Consider the following 21,473-nt stretch of genomic DNA (forward strand, 5'->3'; position numbering starts at 1 on the left):
GACCTCGCAACCTCCGAGGATGCCTGCTAGATGTGGGAAAACATCAGGAGAAAATGCTTCTGGAACATTTATTTATTTATTTGGAACTTTTCTCACCTCCAACGAGGGACAGGCCAGTTTACAACAAGGGGGTTCATACACAATAGTTTAAAAACATCACATCAATAATACACTAATATAAACACATTAAAGTACTATCATATAATTATATAAAGCCAAGTTGTTAGCATAAAAATCACTATTCATCCCCATCCGTCCGTGTGGTCAAAAGCCATTGCCTCACTCATCAAACGCCAGATTCCAAAGCCAGGTTTTCACCAACTTTATAAAGGTCAGGAGGGAAGGGGCAGTTCTAATCTCCAATGGGAGAGAGTTCCAGAGGCGAGGGGCCACCACCAAGAAGGCCCTGTCCCTCGTCCCCACCAGGCGCAATTGCGAAGATGGTGGGACCGAGAGCAGGGCCCCTCCAGAAGATCTTAACAACCTTGATGGTTCATAGGGGAGAATCCGTTCGGACAGGTAAACATGGCCATACAGCCCAGAAAACTCACAGCAACCAGGGATTCAGACCATGAAAGCCTTCATCAATACTTATATTTCCTTTCAATGATATAAGCCTGGAGCATATAGTCAGCTAGATATTCGTATCATTTTTTATTTCCCATTTTTGTATTCTTTCCATCCCAGTGTAACCAGCGGAGGAAGTGGGGGCAAAAGCGTTGAAAACTTGGGGCAGGCAAGGAGGCTGGAGTGCGTTCCTCCTGTCTCTCCTGTGTGTGCACACTCACATCTGCAGTCCAAGCCTTGTTTTTATCATAATAGTGCAATTATGCACGGGCAATGGTGATGAATGATCGGAAGGGCAGTGCAATAACATCTGAAGGGATACGTCATCCTCACTTTGACCTAGAACTATGGTACCTGAAGGACTGCCTTCTCCTACATGACACCATTTAGTGAGGTTTTTCTCAAAGGCTTCAAGTTCTCTTCACTTCCAGACCGGTACCAAGAGACTCTTTGCAGCAGCAGGACCCAGCTTCTGAACTGCTCTCCTGAAATATCTTTCTTTTTAATGCCAAGTGACACCTATTATCTCTACCTATTTTTCCTGCTATCTAGCATTTAATTCTGTCTCTACTTCTCCTTTTCTCTTTGCTTTACATTATAAAATTGTATTTTTGATACCAATGTCAGGCATCTTGAAGGCTGTATAGCTAAAGGATGGCTAGAAACCTTATAAATATATCTTTAGGCAAGGAGTTTTGCATGCCCAAATCACCTCTTCGATCCATACGATTTCCAGGAACAGGAAACATAGTGCCAGTTTTCAGATACAGAAGAAGTCCAGCTTCAGGGTCTGCTCTTTTTCCTTGGCACAAAAGTGAGTACAAAACTACCTGAAAGGACATTTGAAAATCTATATAAATAAAAACGTAATGTTCGTTTGTGGGATTAACATAACTCCAAAACCACTGTGTGAATTGACACCAACATTGGACACAATACACCTATTAGGCCAACGAGTGACCATCACTCATAGAAACACTGAAAAACACAGAGGAAGAGACTTAACAAGACAAAAAATCAAAAGTACATTACAACGCATGCACAAACCACATACTGTATATACTCGAGTATAAGCCGACCTGAACATAAGCCAAGGCACCTAATTGTACCACAAAAAACTGAGAAAATGGATTGACTCGAGTATAAGCCGAAGGTGGAAAATGCAGCCGCTACAGGTAAATTGCAAAATAAAAATAGATACCAATTAAATTACATTTAATTTAATTTAATTCACTGCAGTCTTCAGGAGTGAGATTTGAGAGGCATAAGAGGAGGTACGGTAATAGGATAAAAGGGCAGGCCAGACAGCTAAAAGAGTTGTGTTTTTCTGGGCCCAGAGCCACTCTATCTTTTTTTTCCATACCCCGGGCGCCCCCAGCTTGCTCCGTCCTTCACTTACACCTTCCCGGTGAGGCGCCCCTTCACCTCACCATTGGGACCGCATTAAGTCCTGATGGTGAGGTGAAGGGGCGCCTCACCGGGAAGCTTGCTCAGTCCTTCACTTACACCTTCCCGGTGAGGCGCCCCTTCACCTCACCATCAGGACGAATGAATTTTCTTCTACCATACATGTAATAGTGCCACCCTTAATGCTTTCATACAGTCGCTGCATACGGCAGGGACGCGGCCACTGCCATTTTTGAGCTCCCCCCACAATATGCAGCAACCACAGATTCTCCAATCCAGATTGGAAGTTTCAGCACCTGCTCTATAAGACGACTCCTGCTCTATAAGACTACTCCCACATATAAGACGACTCCCATGCATAAGTCTACTCCAGTATATAAGACGACTCCCATGTATAAAACAATCCCTGACTTTTGAGATGATTTTCTTGGGTTAAAAAGTAGTCTTATACGCCAGAATATTTACCACAAATTTTACCACAAATTTTACCACAAAAAACTGAGAAAACGGATTGACTCGAGTATAAGCCGAGGGTGGGAAATGCAGCCGCTACAGGTAAATTCCTACTTTCAAAGTAAGGAGCACACCAATAAACAAGAAATAATACTTTCGAACCAGGAACAGAATTTTTTTCAAATTTTGTTACATAGTGTAAAGCAGGGGTCCTCAAACTAAGGCCCGGAGGCCAAATACGGCCCTTCAAGGTCATTTACCCGGCCCTCACTCAGGGTCAACCTAAGTCTGAAACGACTTGAAAGCACATAACAACAACATCTCATCAGCCAAAAGCAGGCCCACACTTCCCATTGAAATACTAATAAGAGTATATTTGTTAAAATTATTCTTCATTTTAATTATTGTATTGTTTTAAAGTGGTTTTTGCACTACAAATAAAATATGTGCAGTGTTCTTGGGAATTCATTCTTTTTTTTTTCCAAATTATAACCCGTCCCTCCAACAGTTTGAAGGACTGTGACCTGGCCCTTTGTTTAAAAAGTTTGAGGACCCCTGGTGTAAAGAATGAGAATCTGGATTTTTGTGTCCATAGGAAAGTCCTTGAATCAAATTCCAGGGAATACTAAAGGCCCACTCTATATTCCTTCATCTTAAATGTAATTTCCCAGGCTCTACCAATAAGGAAAAATAATTCACATATATATTTCCATGGAACTAGTTGGCCAAGACACTTAGCTAAGCAACCACAACTGAAAGAGAACAGTCAGAGATCCCTTAAAACTGCAAGTATATCCCGCAAATCTGATGCCCTGTAAAAGAGTGTAAACATAAGAGACCACATGCTAAGTGCTGAGCAAATAAGTCACAACACGCTAGAAACGATCCAAGAATTCGCCAACAGAAGGCTGTACCAGCGTTTCAACATCCCAGATTATTTTTGTTACATAAATGCAGTGCTTGATTCAACTTTCTTCACATTAAAGGTAAAGGTAATGGTTGTCCCCTGACATTAAGTCCAGTCATGTCTGACTCTGGGGTGTGGTGCTCATCTCCATTTCTAAGCCGAAGAGCCAGCGTTGTCCGTAGACACCTCCAAGTTCATGTGGCCGGCATGACTGCATGGAGCGCCGTTACCTTCCCGCTGGAGCGGTACCTATTGATCTACTCACATTTACATGTTTTCGAACTGCTAGGTTGGCAGGAGCTAGGGCTGACAGCGGAAGCTCACGCCGCTCCCCGGAATTGAACCTGCGACCTTTTGATCAACAGCTTCACATTACAACAATGAAATATAGATCTTCAAACTGGAGGCAAATAGCATTCAGCTGGACTCACCTTAAACACCTTGTTCCTTAAACACCAAGAGCTGTCTCAATTTTAGTCACCAGGAAAAAAAAATCCCACACCAACTTCATTCAGCTCTCCATTGCGGATGTCACAATAGTATTGCAATAGACTAACATAGCTACTCTCTTACATATTTAATCATTTTTTAGCTTTCTTTAAAATTAGATTACTGTAATCCCACAAAGGCTATTCTTTGTACCTGACTCCTGTGCTCAATTGAGTTAGATTCCTTGCCACTTTTAAGCTCCAATGGCATTATCTTGGACTGAGTTTTAGATCTGTGGTGAATTGTTACTCCAACCGTAACATCAATTTTGCCCTTTAAGCCAAACCGAGGACACCAAATATTTTCCTCCACATCCAGGATTTCCGTAACTTTAACATTGCAAAAAGAGTCATCTTTATTTCTTGGCCTATCAAAGAACAAATTAGGCGTGTTAACTTGTATCTTTATAGAAGATAAAGGCTATCTTCTCAAAATAAAGTGTTGGGAAAAGAGGCAAAAAGCACTTACGTATTTATTTAAAACAACTTTCTATATTTTTAAAATGAAAGCTGAAATCAAATCATATTAATTTTAAGATGTTGCTTCTGAACAATATAAACTGTTACTTACCGGTACTTATCTTTCAGGTGAAAACAAAAGATTTTACTCCCAAACAGCAGGATGTGTTACACAGCGGGCGGCAGCCAGATTACTCACCAGAGTGTCATACAGGGAGCATACCACCCCTCTGTTATGTCAGCTCCACTGGCCTACAAAACCCTATACAGTTTCGACCCAGCGTATCTGTCTGAACGCATCTCCTTCTACTCCCGCCTCGGAGTTTAAGATCTTCTGGGGAGGCCCTGCTCTCGGCCCCACCTCTATCACAAGTGAGGTTGGTGGGGATGAGGAGCAGGTCCTTCTCGGTGGTGGCCCCTCGCCTGTGGAATTCACTTCCCGGGGAAATGAGGTCATCGACATCCCTCCTTTCTTTTAGAAGGAAACTGAAAACATGGATATGGGATCAGGCCTTTGGGTAAGCTGGCAGATAGACAAAGGACAATTGACGACTGGAATTGATAGGATTGGACAATGTGGAATGAATTTACAGACTCTAGGCTGGTGAATATTGAGCATTAGACTGGTTTTATGGATTGTGATGTATAATAAATTGTTTTAATTGTTTTATAATTGCTGTGATATATGTTTTTATCTTATTGTTTTTGTAAGCCGCCCTGAGTCCCCCCTCAGGGAGAAGGGCGGGGTAGAAATGCGCGAAATAAATATATAAATAAATAAAATCAGCAAACATTTAACAGACACAAAAAACTATTGGCAGAGACGAAGGACAGGGCCTTCTCAGTGGTGGCCTCCCGGCTATGGAACTCCCTCCCCAGGAATATTAGATCGGCCCCCTCTCTCCTGGCTTTCCGAAAAAAAGATAACACGGAACTATGAATGAACATGGAATGGCCAGAAGATGTTACTGGATAACGTTTTTAACAAGATGACACTGATGATTATATGCTTTAACGTTTTTTATTTATGTTTTATATTGCAATGTTGATTGTCTTTAATGGCACTTTTATGAATGCCCGACATTGAATTGTGCCAATCTGTAACTCGCCTTGAGTCACCATATGGCTGAGAAAGGGGGGGGGGGTATAAATATCGTAAGTAAATAAATAAATGGATGGTGATAACTGAATCTAGATATGTGATGTATAGACAAAAGAAAGAGAGGGGACTGAAAATATGTAGACTCAAATACTATAACTTAATTGGCAGCTAGTTTCCTACAGTTGTAATAGACAAGCTGGGAAAATACTTTAATATTAAAAAAGGAGGAAAGTATTTTGAATTAAGCCATGCCCAAACCAAATCAAGACAGCATCACTGTGTTCCCCCCTCAGAAACACATTCTACGTATCTCATCAAGGGTTTTATCAATTTTATTCCTTCACTTCACTTCACTTTATTCCTAGTACAGTTGGCCCACCCACTGTGTTCTATTTCTCTATCATGTTATTTTGAAACTATTTTATTTTGTTATTTCATGTATTTATTTTGATGGTATTTTTGCTTTGTGTATTTTATTTTGCTGTACTGTAATTTTGGGCTTGGCCTCATGCTAGCCGCCCCGAGTCCCCTTTGGGGAGATGGTGGCGGGGTATAAATAAAGTTTATTAAAGTTCTGGCCCTACTTACCTCTCCGAACACATCTCCTCCTATGAACCAGCTAGGAAATTAAGATCATCTGGGGAGGCCCTGCTCTCAGTCGCGCCTGCATCACAGGCACGCCTGACGGGAATGAGACAGGGTCTTCTCAGTGGTGGCCCCTCGGTTGTGGAACACCCTTCCTATAGATATCAGGTTGGCCCCATCCCTATTGGCGTTTCGGAGGAAAGTGAAGACCTGGCTGTTCGGACAAGCATTCAATTAAGCAGTGTAATAAATATAGGAACACGGATTAACGGATGATGAGATTGGATTCTGATTTTACTGATGAGGCGCCAATTATTGTTATATTGATGTTTAATTGTTGATGATGCTATTGTTTTAACTGTCCCATAATCGTTTTATGATGTTTTGCATTGAATTTTGCTGTTGTTAACCACTTTGAGTCGCCTGAGGGCTGAGAAAAGTGGTATATAAATGAAGTAAATAAAATAAATAAATAAATAAATAATAAATTTTATTGACACAAATGTCACAGCAAACAAGATCTACATGCTGGATTTCATATCACAAAATCACAAGTCAAACACTTCCCAAGTGTCTAGGACCTTGTCATGTATTTTCGAATGATGCGCGCAGATCCAAGTAAGGTGGCCTTTTGCAGTTGCCAGATCGTGATTTTGTCAAAGTTTATTGTTTCCAAATGCCGGCTGAGATCTTTTGGCATGGTACCCAATGTGCCGATCACCACTGGGAACACCTTTACTGGTTTATGGCAGAGCTATTATTATTATTATTATTATTATTATTATTATTATTATTATTATGTGTAAAAAGTGTGTCACCAACATGAAATGTCTGGAAAGCTCTGCACTAAGATGTTGGGCATACAAAATTACCAGATCTAGCACAGAAGTAAATAGAGAAGAAAGGGAAAATTTAGAAGTCAAGAATTAAATAAAATAATGAAAAGGATTCCTCACTGAGCACCACTATCAGCCAAAGTCAGATCTGGCCACGGTGGTCCACGCTCTTGTTACATCCCGGTTGGATTACTGCAACGCACTCTACGTGGGGTTGCCTTTGAAGACTGCTCAGAAACTTCAACTAGTCCAGCGAGAAGCAGCCAGATTGCTCACCGGAGCGTCGTACAGGGAGCACACCACCCCCCCTGCTGCGTCAGCTCCATTGGCTGCTGATCCAATTCCGAGCACAATTCAAAGTGCTGGTTTTGACCTACAAAACCCTATACGCTTCCGGCCCAGTGTATTTGTCCGAACGGATCTCCCTCTACATCCCATCTCGAAGTTTAAGATCATCGGAGGAGGCCCTGCTCTCGACTCCGCCACTATCACAAGTGAGGTTGGCGGGGACGAGGAGCAGGGCCTTCTCAGTGGTGGCCCCTCACCTGTGGAACTCACTCCCCGGGGAGATAAGATCAGCGACTTCCCTCTTGACGTTTAGGAAAAAATTGAAGACCTGGATCTGGGACCAAGCCTTTGGTCATTCTGGCAACTAAAGGATCTGATGATAAATAAGGACAAATGGAATGGAATGGACATACAGACTCTGAACACTGAGCATGAGATTGTTTTGCTATCTTTACTATGTATTGATGTTTTTAATTTGTTAACTGTTGAATTGCTTTCTGTATTATTTGTTAGTTAACTCAGGCATCGAATTGTGCCTTCGTCTGTAAGCCGCCCTGAGTCCCCTTTGGGGTGAGAAGGGCGGGGTAAAAGTAATTGAAATAAATAATAAATAATAAATAAATAAATAAATAAATAAATAAATAAATAAATAAAGGAAGATTTTCTTTATTATTATTTTACTGACACAAAACCACATTATGTCACATCAAACGAGATATATATGCTGGATTTCGTATCACAAAATCACAAGTCGAACACTTTCCAAGCGTCTAGGACTGTGTGATATTATGATTATGATTGTTATTATTATTCCACCTTCTTTCGTCTGTCTCCCCAAGAAAACTGATCTGGAACACCAAGAGACGCCCTGAAATCACATTTGGGTCTGTGCTTAAGGTAGCCAGCAAAAACATGTCAACCCTTTTACATGATACATCTGCCAAGAGGAAACTTTTGGTATATCATAGTCTGTTCCATTCATGGAAGATCTAGTTTAGAATGAACATAGCACAATTTTTCCATCCTCGATTTTTTAAAGTGACTGAGAATCTTCAAAAGGATAATGGTTGGATAGTCCATCTTAAGGCAAGGAGTTGTATGTTATTTGCTTTATCCTTTCAGATGTAAGATTCTGAAACAGCTATAAAGCCACAAAAACAAATTGTGTTCCAATTACTTACGATTTCAGCTGCAGGTTATGCTGAAAATTATGCTGGTTTGATTGATGGTTTGTGCACATGAACTCTTCTGACCATTTAGTAAAAGATGGGAAATATTCCTGTATTTCCTCCATTACATCATTTTGCTTCAGATTTAACTGATACCTTCGGGAATCAGAGGACAAAAGTATATAAAATGCTTTATATTCAACAAGAGAATAAGAAAGTCAACAAGAAAAAAATCAAACTATCTCTAAAGTACAATGCTGTTGCATGCCCGTTTATTTTCATATCCATCATTATTTATGATCTATATCAGGGGTCATCAAACTTTTTAAACAGAGGGCCAGGTCACAGTCCCTCAAACTGTTGGAGGGCCAGATTATAATCTTGAAAAAATAGGAATTAATTCCTATGCACACTGCACATACCTTATTTGTAGTGCAATAAACACTTTAAAACAATACAATGATTAAAATGAAAAACAATTTTAACAAATATAAATTTATTAGTATTCCAATGGGACGTGTAGGCCTGATTTTGGCTGATGAGATAGGATTGTTGTTGTTGTGTGCTTTCAAGTCGTTTCAGACTTAGGTTGACCCTGAACAAGGGCCGAGTAAATGACCTTAGAGGGTGTATCCGGCCCTCGGGCCTTAGTTTGAGGACCCCTGATCTATACAATTAAAAGTTTTACTACAATCTATCAAGTGCATCCATTAAACTATAAAGCAGCAAAACAATCAGGTCTTTGCAGAACCATATACACAGCTTACTCCATCGTCATTTAGGGTTCTTACAGGTAGCACTTACAGCTCTTTTAAATACTGTGGTCCCTGAAGAACTGAGAAGGCAATTTCATTCAGCTTCTCTTGGGCAAAATTTGTTCCTGCTTTTTGGAAAATTTCATGTAGAAGGGTACCTATCAACATTGGACGTGAACCGGACTCACATTTCTGTAAAATAAAATAATCAGCCAAAAATATTCAAATAAATGTTTGTGCATAATGTATCAGTCAAGACAACATGTTTATACAATAAGATTAGAGTCGTTCATTTTCCTTCCTCCCAAACAATGGGGATGTAATTTTAAACACACACATTGTAAAATACATCCTTTAAACACAGTGCATAGAATTCTACTGTAAACAAACAAGGAATATTAAGTAAGTTAAGGTCACAACAATATCAATATTACACCAACTGTCCTACATTACTAGTAATGAGCAATGTATAGTTTGTGAAGATAAGCTCACCAGTGTTTTGTTTCTTATTATAGCTGTCCGTCACTATGCACTTATGCAGATGATTAGGAAGTAACACATTACATGCCTTTTTTCACAGATAATAATGTATTTAGCATTTTTTTTGTCGTGTCAGGAGCGACTTGAGAAACTGCAAGTCGCTTCTGGTGTGAGAGAATTGGCCGTCTACAAGGACATTGCCCAGGGGACGCCCGGATGAGTTGACGTTTTTATCATCCTTGTGGGAGGCTTCTCTCATGTCCCCGTATGAGGAGCTGGAGCTGATAGAGGGAGCTCATCTGCCTCTCCCTGGATTTGAACCTGTGACCTGCCGGTCTTCAGTCCCGTCAGCACAGGGGTTTAACCTTATTTAGCATTGACAACGATGTAAAATTATAACGAACCAACTCCAAAAAATTGTTATTTTTGTCTAGAAAACAAGGAAACAGCCAAAAGCATCTCTTTGCATATACTCAGGGCAATGTTAAGGGTAATTAGCAATCATTATAGTAAATTCTGAGCAAATCTCATAATATCTAATACTTTAATGTGCTACAAAGTATAATCTAAAATATGGGAGCGTGGAGAAGAGCAAACCACAGACCACCTGCTGCAATGCAACCTGAGCCCTGCCACATGCACAATGGAGGACCTTCTTGCGGTAACACCAGAAGCACTCCAAGTGGCCAGATACTGGTCAAAGGACATTTAATCAACTACCAAGCTTGCAAACTTTGTGTTTTGTTTGTTTGTTTGTTAAAAAATGCAATACAACTGTTTGGTTTGCTCCTGACACGATAAATAAATAAATATAATGTGCATTTCAGGTCAAAACTAGAACCAAGAAGAAAATAAGAAGGAAACATGCACATCAAGGGCTATAGTAACATGCTCTTGCTGAAAAATCCATATCAAAAAACAAGATCCCACAAACAGAATCAGGTACAGATTTTAAATATTTTCCTCTTAACAAAAAAACTTCAGTATTCATGCCTCAGCACTATAAAGGGATGACAGTTCGCTGGTAGTAATAAGAAATCTCTCAGGGACCATCTACACTGTAGGGTTAATGCAGTTTGACTGCACTTTAACTGCCATGGCTCAGCTGTATGGGGGCATAAGGGGTCATAGATTTACAAGGTCTTTAGCTTTCTCTGCCAAAGAATGCTGGTCCCTCACCATGAGGAGTGAGAAAACTATAAGCATACATAGCTGAAGAATTCAGAGTCTGGGTTGTGGTAGGTTTTTTCGGGCTGTATGGTCATGGTCTAGAGGCATTCTCTCCTGATATTTCGCCTGCATCTATGGCAAGCATCCTCAGAGGTAGTGAGGTCTGTTGGAACTAGGAAAAGGGGTTTATATATCTGTGGAATGACCAGGGTGAGACAAAGGACTCTTGTCTGCTGGAGTTAGGTGTGAATGTTTCAACTGACCACCTTGATTCACACCTAGTTGGTTAATGCTGGACTGATTATTTTAGATTGTGTCTTGAATTTTGAACCTTGTTCTTTCTAGGTTGTACACCGCTGTGAGTCGCCCCTGGGCTGAGAACAGCAGTATATAAGCAAAGTAAATAAATAAATAAATAAATACAGCCCGAAAAAACCTACAACAACCCAGTGATTCCGGCCATGAAAGCCTTCGACAATAAATTCAAAGTATTAATATAACACTATCGTTGTAAAGGGTTCCTCTTCGTTGTCTGATATTCTATTTAATCTAGTATGCTGCCACCATCTGTGAGGTACTAGGCTATGCTGCCACCAATCAATAAGGGTTTCCTATTTAGTTTGTTAATGGATTCCCCTATTTTCAAATAGATTCACTGCTACCACTCTGTTGGTAGCAGCGAGGTTTTTTTCCCCCTTTGAAATAGTACAGTGAGACTTGAGTTACTAAAACAAGAACAAGTTTATCTGGAGTATGGAAGGGTCTTAATGGTTTCAGAGTTCTCTTCTCCTGAGGTATAAAGCTTTACGAGTTACAATTTCAACAAATCTTAAAATAACTTTAGGATGTCTTTTACTTCACCAACTAGTTCTTTAGTTGTTGCACTTATGTTTCCTTATTTGACAGATTAACTAAGGTCAGCTAATGCCCTTGTCTCCCTTCAGCTTCCTGCTGAAGTAAAGATTCCCAGTGGGATTTCTTCTCCTATTAGCACATAGGTAAACCACAAACCTAAATAAGTCCCCTTAACTTATTCAAATCACTCAGGCTAAAAGCCTTCCCTTAGTTTGGTTCACCATACGTTTAAACCACCTTCCCTTTGGCTCGATGACCAAAGGACTGAAGCCTCAAAATGTCTGCTTCTGGTAAGTGCAGTTGGCTCCACCCCGTTCTCCATGGCAACCTAACTCAGAGTGCTGAGCTTGGTCCCATCCCCCTAGTTCTGCCATTTTATGTACATCCATAACTGTCTCTTACCTCCTGAACACATACATATAATAATATTCATAGAATCATAGAATCAAAGAGTTGGAAGAGACCTCATGGGCCATCCAGTCCAACCCCCTGCCAAGAAGCAGGAATATTGCATTCAAATCACCCCTGACAGATGGCCATCCAGCCTCTGTTTAAAAGCTTCCAAAGAAGGAGCCTCCACCACACTCTGGGGCAGAGAGTTCCACAGCTGAACGGCTCTCACAGTCAGGAAGTTCTTCCTCATGTTCAGATGGAATCTCCTCAACCATCTAAGCATATATATATATATATATATATATATATATATATGCATACAATCATATTTAACTGTAGAGACACATATACATAACTACGCTTAACTTAGAGTTAAAAATCAGTGCTTCATCACAATCGTATAGATACAAATGTATGAAATAATAATAATAACCGTAAGACTATGTGATATCCAAAGCATGTTAAGAGAAGCCCTGCTCAATGAGCTAATGCACTCTTGTCCAAGCTAGGATAATATTTGGATCAAGTGTTCAGAGAAATTATAAATCAAGTCAAGCTTAGTGTTTTCTCCCACTTACCCTGAACTTTTCACTCAGTATAGCTCTCCTCATACATCGAATGCTATTTGATACCGTAGTGCCAGAGAGTAGTATATCTGGATATAAGATTAAGTATCCAGACTCTGCATCTATTACCCAGACACCAGAACTGCACTCTCCTTCTAGATGAATGATGTCCCCAGGCTGTACTGGAACAGAAATCCTAAAAACACACATACGTTAAAATTACAAGGTTTTCTAAAATCAAAGTAAAAAGCCTGTAATGCCTGTGAAATCCCCGAACTTCCTTTTTTATGTCCAAAACAGAATTATCCTGGAATTCTTCAGAAGGAAGAGCTTACCCTTGTACTGACTGCAGTCATCCCTCCCCTCCAGAACTTTTGAACATCAAAAATGTAGTTTACAAAGGACTAACAGCTTACTTGTCCGAACTCCCTCTACGTTCTGCCTCATAGTTCTGCCAGGGAGGCCCTGCTCTCGGTCCCACCAACATTATTATAAATACAACATTATCAATAAGACAACACGCAATTAAAAACAGTGGGAAGGCCAAATGTAAAGTTAAAATGGAAATAATGCTGGGACATGGACGAAAGGTGATAGTGGCGTTTGTGGAAGGGCATACAAGCAGATCTAAAAAGTGTAAAGTGCTTTGGAGGACAAAGTGTTATGGAATCATTATTCTGGGAAGGCACACTGGAACAACCACGTCTTCAAGCTCCTCCTAAAGACTGCCAAGGTTGGGGCCTGTCTGATGCCTTTAGGGAGTGAGTTCCAGAGTCGAGGGGCCACCACCAAAAAGGCCCTCTCTCTCGTCCCCACCAACCGCGCCTGTGATGCTGGTGGGATCGAGAGCAGGGCCTCCCCAGATGATCTTCACAAATGTGGCTGGTGAGGACGAGGGACAGGGCCTTCTCGGTGGTGACCTGTGGAATTTGCTCCCCAACTAAATTAGATCAGGGCCCTCCCTCCTTTCTTTTAAAACAACTGAAGACGTGGTTGTGGAACCAGGCTTTTGGCTAATTGATATAACGGCACCTGGACAGTGAATTGGACCAGACGACGATTATTATATTAGAAACATTTTTATGATTGATAATTAATGTTGTTTTAATGTGTTGTATTGGTATGATTTTATTCTGCTTTTATAATTGTAAGTATTGCGGCATCAAATCGCTGCCATTGTGAACCGCTCTGAGTCCCTCTGCAAGGGTGAGAAGAGCGGGGTAAAATGATGTAAATAAATAAACAACATAGAAAAACCTTGGAGACAGGTTTTGGGCCGAAAGTTTAGTACAGCTGGTAAATTATCAGCAATTATAAGATCTATCAACCAAAAGGTTACAAGTTCAAATCCCTGGGTTAGCGTGAGCTGCCAAATGTCAGCCTAGCTCATTGTTTACCTAAGCAATTTGAAAACAGCTTTAGCTGTGATTAGAGAAATTAGGTACCACTAAAAGCGGGGGTGTTTTACGATGCCATAAAGAAAGAAAATCAGAAAATGCTGGGTGACCAAAAGGAAGGAGGAAGTCCTGATGGCTCTTTGTCATAGAGGATAAAGCAACAGCACCCCCTGGACCTGAGCCCAACTTTCCATGGCACCTCCTTCTGTTCTGTCTGTCTGTGTATTGTGTATACAAAGCGGCATTGAATGTTTGCTGTGTATGTGTACTGTGATCCGCCCTGAGTCCCCTTCAGGGTGAGAAGGGTGAAATATAAATAGTGTTATTATTATTATTAACAGAAGAGGAGACATGACCCAAAAGATACCAAATTAAAAAGAAATAGAAAATGAGTTGTAGATGGCAGCACATTGTTATTTATTTATTTACACAATTTCTACCCCGCCCTTCTCACCCCCGAGGGGGGACTCAGGGCGGCTAACACAGGCTACAATTCAATGCCGACAATATCAATAACAACAATATAAAATCCTAGTACATAGCAAATTTAAACAGTAATATTAATTAAAATTACATAATCACATAGAACAAATCACATAATCACAAGTCATATAGCCGTTTCCAATTGTCATAACAATCCTATTGTCCGGACTCAGTGTCTAAAGTGCTGCTGTGCTCACTAGCCAAAGGCTTGACTCCAAAACCACGACTTTAGTTTTTTCCTAAAATAGAGGAGGGAGGACGCCGATCTAATCTCGCTGGGGAGCAAATTCCACAAGCGGGGGGTCACTACTGAGAAGGCCCTGTCCCTCGTCCCCACCAGACGTGTTTGAGACGCTGGTGGGACCGAGAGAAGGGCCTTCCCAGTAGATCCTAAATCATGAGGTGGAACGTAGAGAGAGATACGTTCGGATAAGTAAGTTGGGCCGGAGCTAGGAGTGGAATATTATGCACAGATCAAAACTATCAAACTGTATCAAATCACTCTAGTGCCGGGCTTCGCAAACTGCATTTTAGAGCAAAAGAATGCTGATCTGATTCCCATAAATGTCGTTCATATGGATTTGCAATCATTTGGAAACAAACTCCATATTTACAGACTACATTTCCATCAAAAGCCTCAATTGCCCTTACTTCAAATTCTTGGAAGGAAACATTTTGACACAAACCCAAGTTTTTCCTGCACAATTACAAATACTTAAAGCACAGAATCCCCAACAATCAAGATGCAAACTACATTTATGCAGTTGTTACCAGTCATTCCTAAGGATACACAGCTCTGTATTCAAGCCGTCAAGCAGAGAAGAGGCTGTAATGGTCAGGTGCTTCTCCGCATCACCCTTTTCCTGGACTTGCAGTACGCAATATCTGTTGTTCAAACCCTTGTTGAGCACAGTATCAGGGAAGCCAACCATTCTCTCTGGAAATCTAAAATAATAGTTACACTGGAATTAACAATAATTACACTATGTAACAAAGTTTGAAAAAAAATCTGTTCCTGGTTTGAAAGTGTTATTTCTGTTTAATTGTGCGATCCTAACTTTGAAAGTAGTTGTTATACTCCAGAAACTTTATTTTTATAGCTGCCACAAACTAGGTTGAATTGGTTGAAACTCGATGAGATATTCATTGAAAAACCATAGCCAAATGTGTTGCAGGATGTCCCACAAAAACAAAGTTCTTGAAGTTAAATAAACTTTTTCCATGTTTTTATGATACAACCAATTAGGAAACGACATTTATAACCCAGGAACAAAAATCATGTTACATTACTTACTTACTTAGGTGATCCTTCAGACTTCATTTCAGACATAGGTTGACCCAGAGCTAGGGTCAGGTAAATGACCTTGGAGGGTTGTATTTGGCATCCAGGCCTTAGTTTGAGGATCCCTGATTTAGGGCTTTATAGGTCATCACCTGCACCATGAATTTGGCTTGGCAACTTATTGGCAGCCAGTGGAGCTGTTTCAATAGAGGTGTTGTACGCTCCCTATAGTTAGCTCCAGTTGGAGCCTGGCTGCAGCCTGTTCTACTAGTTGGAATTTCCGGGCTGTCTTCAAGGGCGGCCCCACGTAGAACATGTTACAGTAGTCCAATATGGATGTAACCAAGCTGTGGACCACCCTGGTAAAGTCAGATTCATGAGGTATGGTCGCAGCTGGCACACAAGTTTTCATACAATCATAAAGTTGGAAGAGACCTCATGGGCCATACAGTCCAACCTAGGGGTGAGTCCCCCTAGGGGTGAGAAAAGCAGTATATAAATGCTGTAAATAAATAACCCCATTCTGCCAAGAAGCAGGAAAACGGCATGCAAAGTACCCAACAGATGGCCATCCAGCCTGTTTAAAAGCTTCCAAAGGAACCTCCACCACACTCCGGGGCAGAGAGATCCACTGCTGAACGGCTCTCACAGTCAGGAAGTTCTTCCCAATGTTCAGATGGAATCTCTTTTCCTGTAGTTTGAAGCCATTGTTCCGCGTCTTACTCTCCAGGGCAGCAGAAAACAAATAATAATAATACTAATACTACTACTACTAATAATAATAATCTTTAATCTCCCCAATGGGGGCTTGGAGCAGCTTACATGGGGCCAAGCCCGGACAACATGTTACAGCAAAATAAAACTAAATTGTGTCCAATTCTGGGCGCCACAATTGAAGAGAGATATTGACAAGCTGGAATGTGTCCAGAGGAGGGCACCTAAAATGATCAAGGGTCTGGATCAAGGTCCTATGAGGAGCGGCTTAAGGAGCTGGGCATGTTTAGCCTGAAGAGGAGAAGGCTGAGAGGAGATATGATAGCCATGTATAAATATGTGAGAGGAAGCCACAGGGAAGAGGGAGCAAGCTTGTTTTCTGCTTCCCTGGAGACTAGGACACAGAACAATGGCTTCAAACTACAAGAGAGGAGATTCCATCTGAACATGAGGAAGAACTTCCTGACTGTGAGAGCCGTTCAGCAGTGGAACTCTCTGTCCCGGAGTGTGATGGAGGCTTCTTCTTTGGAAGCTTGAGGCCGGATGGCCATCTGTCAGAAGTGATTTGAATGCAATATTCCTGCTTCTTGGCAGGGGGTTGGACTGGATGGCCCATGAAGTCTCTTCCAACTCTTTGATTCTATGATTCTTCCCCCTCCCCCCCCCCCCCAAGCCAAGATATCAAAATATTTTTTTCTATTAGTTACATCAACTTCTGCTAACTATAGACAAATATAGTTACTCCTGGATGGCCCAGGAGGTCTCTTCCAACTCTTTGATTCTATGATTCTAGAACAGGGGTCCTCAAACTAAGACCCGGGGGCCAAATATGGCCCTCCCCAAGGTCATTTACCCGGCCCTTGCTCAGGGTCAATCTAAGAAATGACTTGAAATCACACAAAAACTACAATCCTATCTCATCAGCCAAAAGCAGGCCCGCACGTCCCATTGAAATACTTTTTTTTTTGTCGTGTCAGGAGCAAGTTGCTTCTGGTGTGAGAGAATTGGCCGTCTGCAAGGACATTGCCCAGGGGACGCCTGGATGATTTGATGTGGGAGGCTTCTCTCATGTCCCCGCATGAAGAGCTGGAGCTAATAGAGGGAGCTCATCCGCCTCTCCCCGGATTCGAACCTGCGACCTGTCGGTCTTCAGTCCTGCCGGCACAGGGGTTGAACCCACTGCGCCACCGGGGGCTCCTATTGAAATACTAATAAGTTTATATTTGTTAAAATTGTTCTTCATTTTTAATTACTGTATTGTTTTTAAGTGTTTTGCACTACAAATAAGATATGTGAAGTATAGGAATTCATTCATGTTTTTTTTCCTAATTATAATCCGGCCCTCCAACAGTTTGAGGGACTGTGACCTGGCCCTCTGTTCAAAAAGTTTGAGGACCCCTGATCTAGAACATAAACAACAAGCAACATCATCAAAATTGCATAGAAGATGCAGGTTTTTGTGAAGACCCTGACAGGAAAGACCATCACCCTGGAGGTGGAGCCCAGTGACACCATTGGGAATGTGAAGGCCAAGATCCAGGAGGAAGAAGGCATCCCGCCTGACCAGCAGAGGCTCATCTTTGCCGGGAAGCAGCTGGAAGATGGCCGCACTCTTTCTGACTACAATATCCAGAATACCCTAACCCACACCACTGGAGAAATTACACTGCTTAGCCGATATTGCACCACCAGACATCCGCCGGGAAGTAGCAGCCAATAGTGAAAGGACCAAGGCAGAGACATCTCCAGCTCATCCCCTGTTTGGGTATCAGCCAGCACGTCAACGACTTAAATCAAGACATAGTTTTCTTAGATCTACAGAGACACTCGCTGGAACACCTCAGCAAGCGAGAGTCCAAAAGTGGCAGGCTCAAACCCAGAACCTCAATTCATGGCTGATACTAGATGAGAGACTCTCCCCTGGGCACTCAGAAGACTGGGCGACTTGGAAGGCGCTGAACAGACTGCGCTCTGGCACCACGAGATGCAGAGCCAATCTTAAGAAATGGGGCTACAGGGTGGAATCCTCGGCATGCGAGTGCGGAGAAGAGCAAACCACTCACCACCTGCTGCAATGCACCCTGAGCCCTGCCACATGCACAATGGAGGACCTTCTTGCGGCAACCCCAGAGGCACTCCAAGTGGCCAGATACTGGTCAAAGGACATTTAACCAAATACCAAATTTGCAAAATCTGTGGGTTTTTTTTCCTTTTTCTTTTTAATCTGTGTGTTTGTTTTGCTCTGTTAGAATTGTGATACAATGGTTGCTGATGACACAATAAATAAATAAATATGTCTCCTCTAAGGCTTCTCTTCTTCAGGCTAAACATGCCCAGCTCTTCAAGCCGCTCCTCATAGGGCTTGTTCTCCAGACCCTTGATAATTTAAGTCCCCCTCCTCTGGACACATTCCAATTGTGCAAAGACCCTCCCAGCTATTAATATGACCATGGCTATATCTGCCAGAGTGAAAACTAGAGGCAGCTCATATATCTTGAATGGATGGGTGGTAGGGGCCACCATCTGCTGAGTCTCTACCCACACAGCCCTGTATCCCCGGATCTGGTCCCAGATGATCTGCTTTGAACTGGGTTATATGAGTCTACACTGCCAGATAATCTGGGATCAGATCCTGGGATATAAGGCAGTGTGGGCCCAGAGTCATAGAATCAAAGAGTTGGAAGAGACCTCATGGGCCATCCAGTCCAACCCCCTGCCAAGAAGCAGGAATGATGCATTCAAATCACCCCTGACAGATGGCCATCCAGCCTCTGTTTTAAAGCTTCCAAAGAAGGAGCCTCCACCACACTCCGGGGCAGAGAGTTCCACTGCTGAACGGCTCTCACAGTCAGGAAGTTCTTCCTCATGTTGAGATGGAATCTCCTTTCTTGTAGTTTAAAGCCATTGTTTTGCGTCCTAGTCTCCAGGGAAGCAGAAAACAAACTTGCTCCCTCCTCCCTATGACTTCCTCTCACAGATTTATATAGGGCTATCATGTCTCCTCTCAGCCTTCTTTTCTTCAGGCTAAACATGCCCAGTTCCCTAAGCCGCTCCTCATAGGGCTTGTTCTCCAGACCCTTGATCATTTTAGTCCCCCTCCTCTGGACACATTCCAATTGTGCAAAGACCCTCCCAGCTATTAATATGACCATGGTTATGTCTGCCAGAGTGACAACTAGAGGCAGCTCATATATCTTGAATGGATGGGTGGTAGGGGCCACCATCTGCTGAGGCCCTGTATCCTCGGATCTGATCCCAGATGATCTACTTTGAACTGGATTATATGAGTCTACACTGCCAGATAATCTGGGATCAGATCCTGGGATATAGGGCAGTGTGGGCCCAGAGTCATAGAATCATAGAATCCAAGAGTTGGAAGACACCTCATGGGCCATCCAGTCCAACCCCATTCTGCCAAGAAGCAGGAATGTTGCATTCAAATCACCCCTGACAGATGGCCATCCAGCCTCTGTTTAAAAGCTTCCAAAGAAGGAGCCTCCACCACACTCCGGGGCAGAGAGTTCCACTGTTGAACAGCTCTCAGAGTCAGGAAGTTCTTAGAATCAAAGAGTTGGAAGAGACCTCATGGGCCATCCAGTCCAACCCCATTCTGCCAAGAAGCAGGAATATTGCATTCAAATCACCCCTGACAGATGGCCACCCAGCCTCTGTTTAAAAGCTTCCAAAGAAGGAGCCTCCACCACACTCCGGGGCAGAGAGTTCCACTGCTGAACGGCTCTCCCAGTCAGGAAGTTCTTCCTCAAGAGACCCAACGCTAAAAAAAATCCATGCTGATGCCCTTGCTCTTTGAAACCGCGCGCTTTCCTCATTCCAGGCAGCCACCTGAGCAAAGGAAGAGCCTTCTCTTCCTCTTCCTCCTCGAAGAAGCTCCTTTCCATCAGTTCCTCCAGCGCCGCTTCCTCCAGCTCTGCCCTCCTCCTCCTTTCCTCTTCTCCTTCTTCCTCGACTCGAGCCGCCATCTCCAAAGCAACACAGAGTAGAATGAGGACCCTGGGCCAATCATGCCGGGCCCCTTGCAATACGCATGCGCAAAAGTCGCGCTGGCCAATCAGGCGCCGGGGGCGGGGCTCCTGCTGCGCGCGGGTAAAATCAGACCTCTCTCTTTCCCAATCGCTTCCCGCTTCCCCTTTTGGACGAGACTTGCCAGCGCGCGCCTCTCCTTTTAAAGTGAGTTTGTCGGAGGGCAATAATATTAATAATAATCATCTATATAAATAAAAATGTAATGTTAGTTCTTTCTACCATCAGAACTCAAAAACCACTGGGGGAAATGACACCAAATTTGGACACAAGACACCTAACAGTCCAATTTATGTCCTCCACTAAAAAAAATGTTTTTGTCATTTGGGAATTGTCGTTGCTGGGATTTATAGTTTACCTACAATCAAAGAGCATTCTGAACTCCACCAACGTTGGAATTGAACCAAACTTGGCACACAGTTCTCCCATGACAGTGTTTCTCAACCTTGGGGTCGGGACCCCTGTGGGGGTCGCAAGGGGGTGTCAGAGGGGTCGCCAAAGACCATCAGAAAACATAGTATTTTCTGTTGGTCATGGGGGTTCTGTGTAGAAAGTTTGGTCCAATTCTATCGTTGGTAGGCTTCAGAATGCTATTTCATTGTGGGTGAACTATAAATCCCAACAACCACAACTCCCAAATGGCAAGGTCTATTTTCTCCAAATTCTACTAGTGTTCACATTGGAGAACAAGCCCTATGAGGAGCGGCTTAAGGAGCTGGGCATGTTTAGCCTGAAGAAGAGAAGGCTGAGAGGAGATATGATAGCCATGTATAAATATGTGAGAGGAAGCCACAGGGAGGAGGGAGCAAGCTTGTTTTCTGCTTCCTTGAAGACTAGGACGTGGAACAATGGCTTCAAACTACAAGAGAGGAGATGCCATCTGAACACGAGGAAGAACTTCCTGACTGTGAGAGCCGTTCAGCAGTGGAACTCTCTGCCCCGGAGTGTGGTGGAGGCTCCTTCTTTGGAAGCTTTTAAACAGGGGCTGGATGGCCATCTGTCAGGGATGACTTGAATGCAATATTCCTGCTTCTTGGCAGGGGGTTGGACTGGATGGCCCATGAGGTCTCTTCCAA

General features: G+C 42.5%; 1 protein-coding gene across 1 annotated transcript in view; it reads right to left on the reverse strand.

Moving 5' to 3' along the window:
- Window positions 1-20,381, reverse strand: part of DNA2 (DNA replication helicase/nuclease 2) — a 43,269-nt gene extending 22,888 nt beyond the window's left edge. Inside the window, exons 1-7 of the mRNA XM_067465679.1 lie at window positions 20,200-20,381; window positions 15,132-15,305; window positions 12,493-12,676; window positions 9,066-9,208; window positions 8,274-8,417; window positions 3,977-4,190; window positions 1,280-1,397 (exon numbers count right to left, since the gene is read on the reverse strand). Coding sequence (XP_067321780.1) covers window positions 1,280-1,397; window positions 3,977-4,190; window positions 8,274-8,417; window positions 9,066-9,208; window positions 12,493-12,676; window positions 15,132-15,305; window positions 20,200-20,336 — 1,114 coding nt within the window. The 5' untranslated portion in view covers window positions 20,337-20,381. The remainder of the gene's footprint in view (window positions 1-1,279; window positions 1,398-3,976; window positions 4,191-8,273; window positions 8,418-9,065; window positions 9,209-12,492; window positions 12,677-15,131; window positions 15,306-20,199) is intronic.
- Window positions 20,382-21,473: the final 1,092 nt, after the last annotated feature.

This window comes from Anolis sagrei, chromosome 3 (assembly GCF_037176765.1).
Source record: "Anolis sagrei isolate rAnoSag1 chromosome 3, rAnoSag1.mat, whole genome shotgun sequence".
NCBI lineage: Eukaryota > Metazoa > Chordata > Lepidosauria > Squamata > Dactyloidae > Anolis > Anolis sagrei.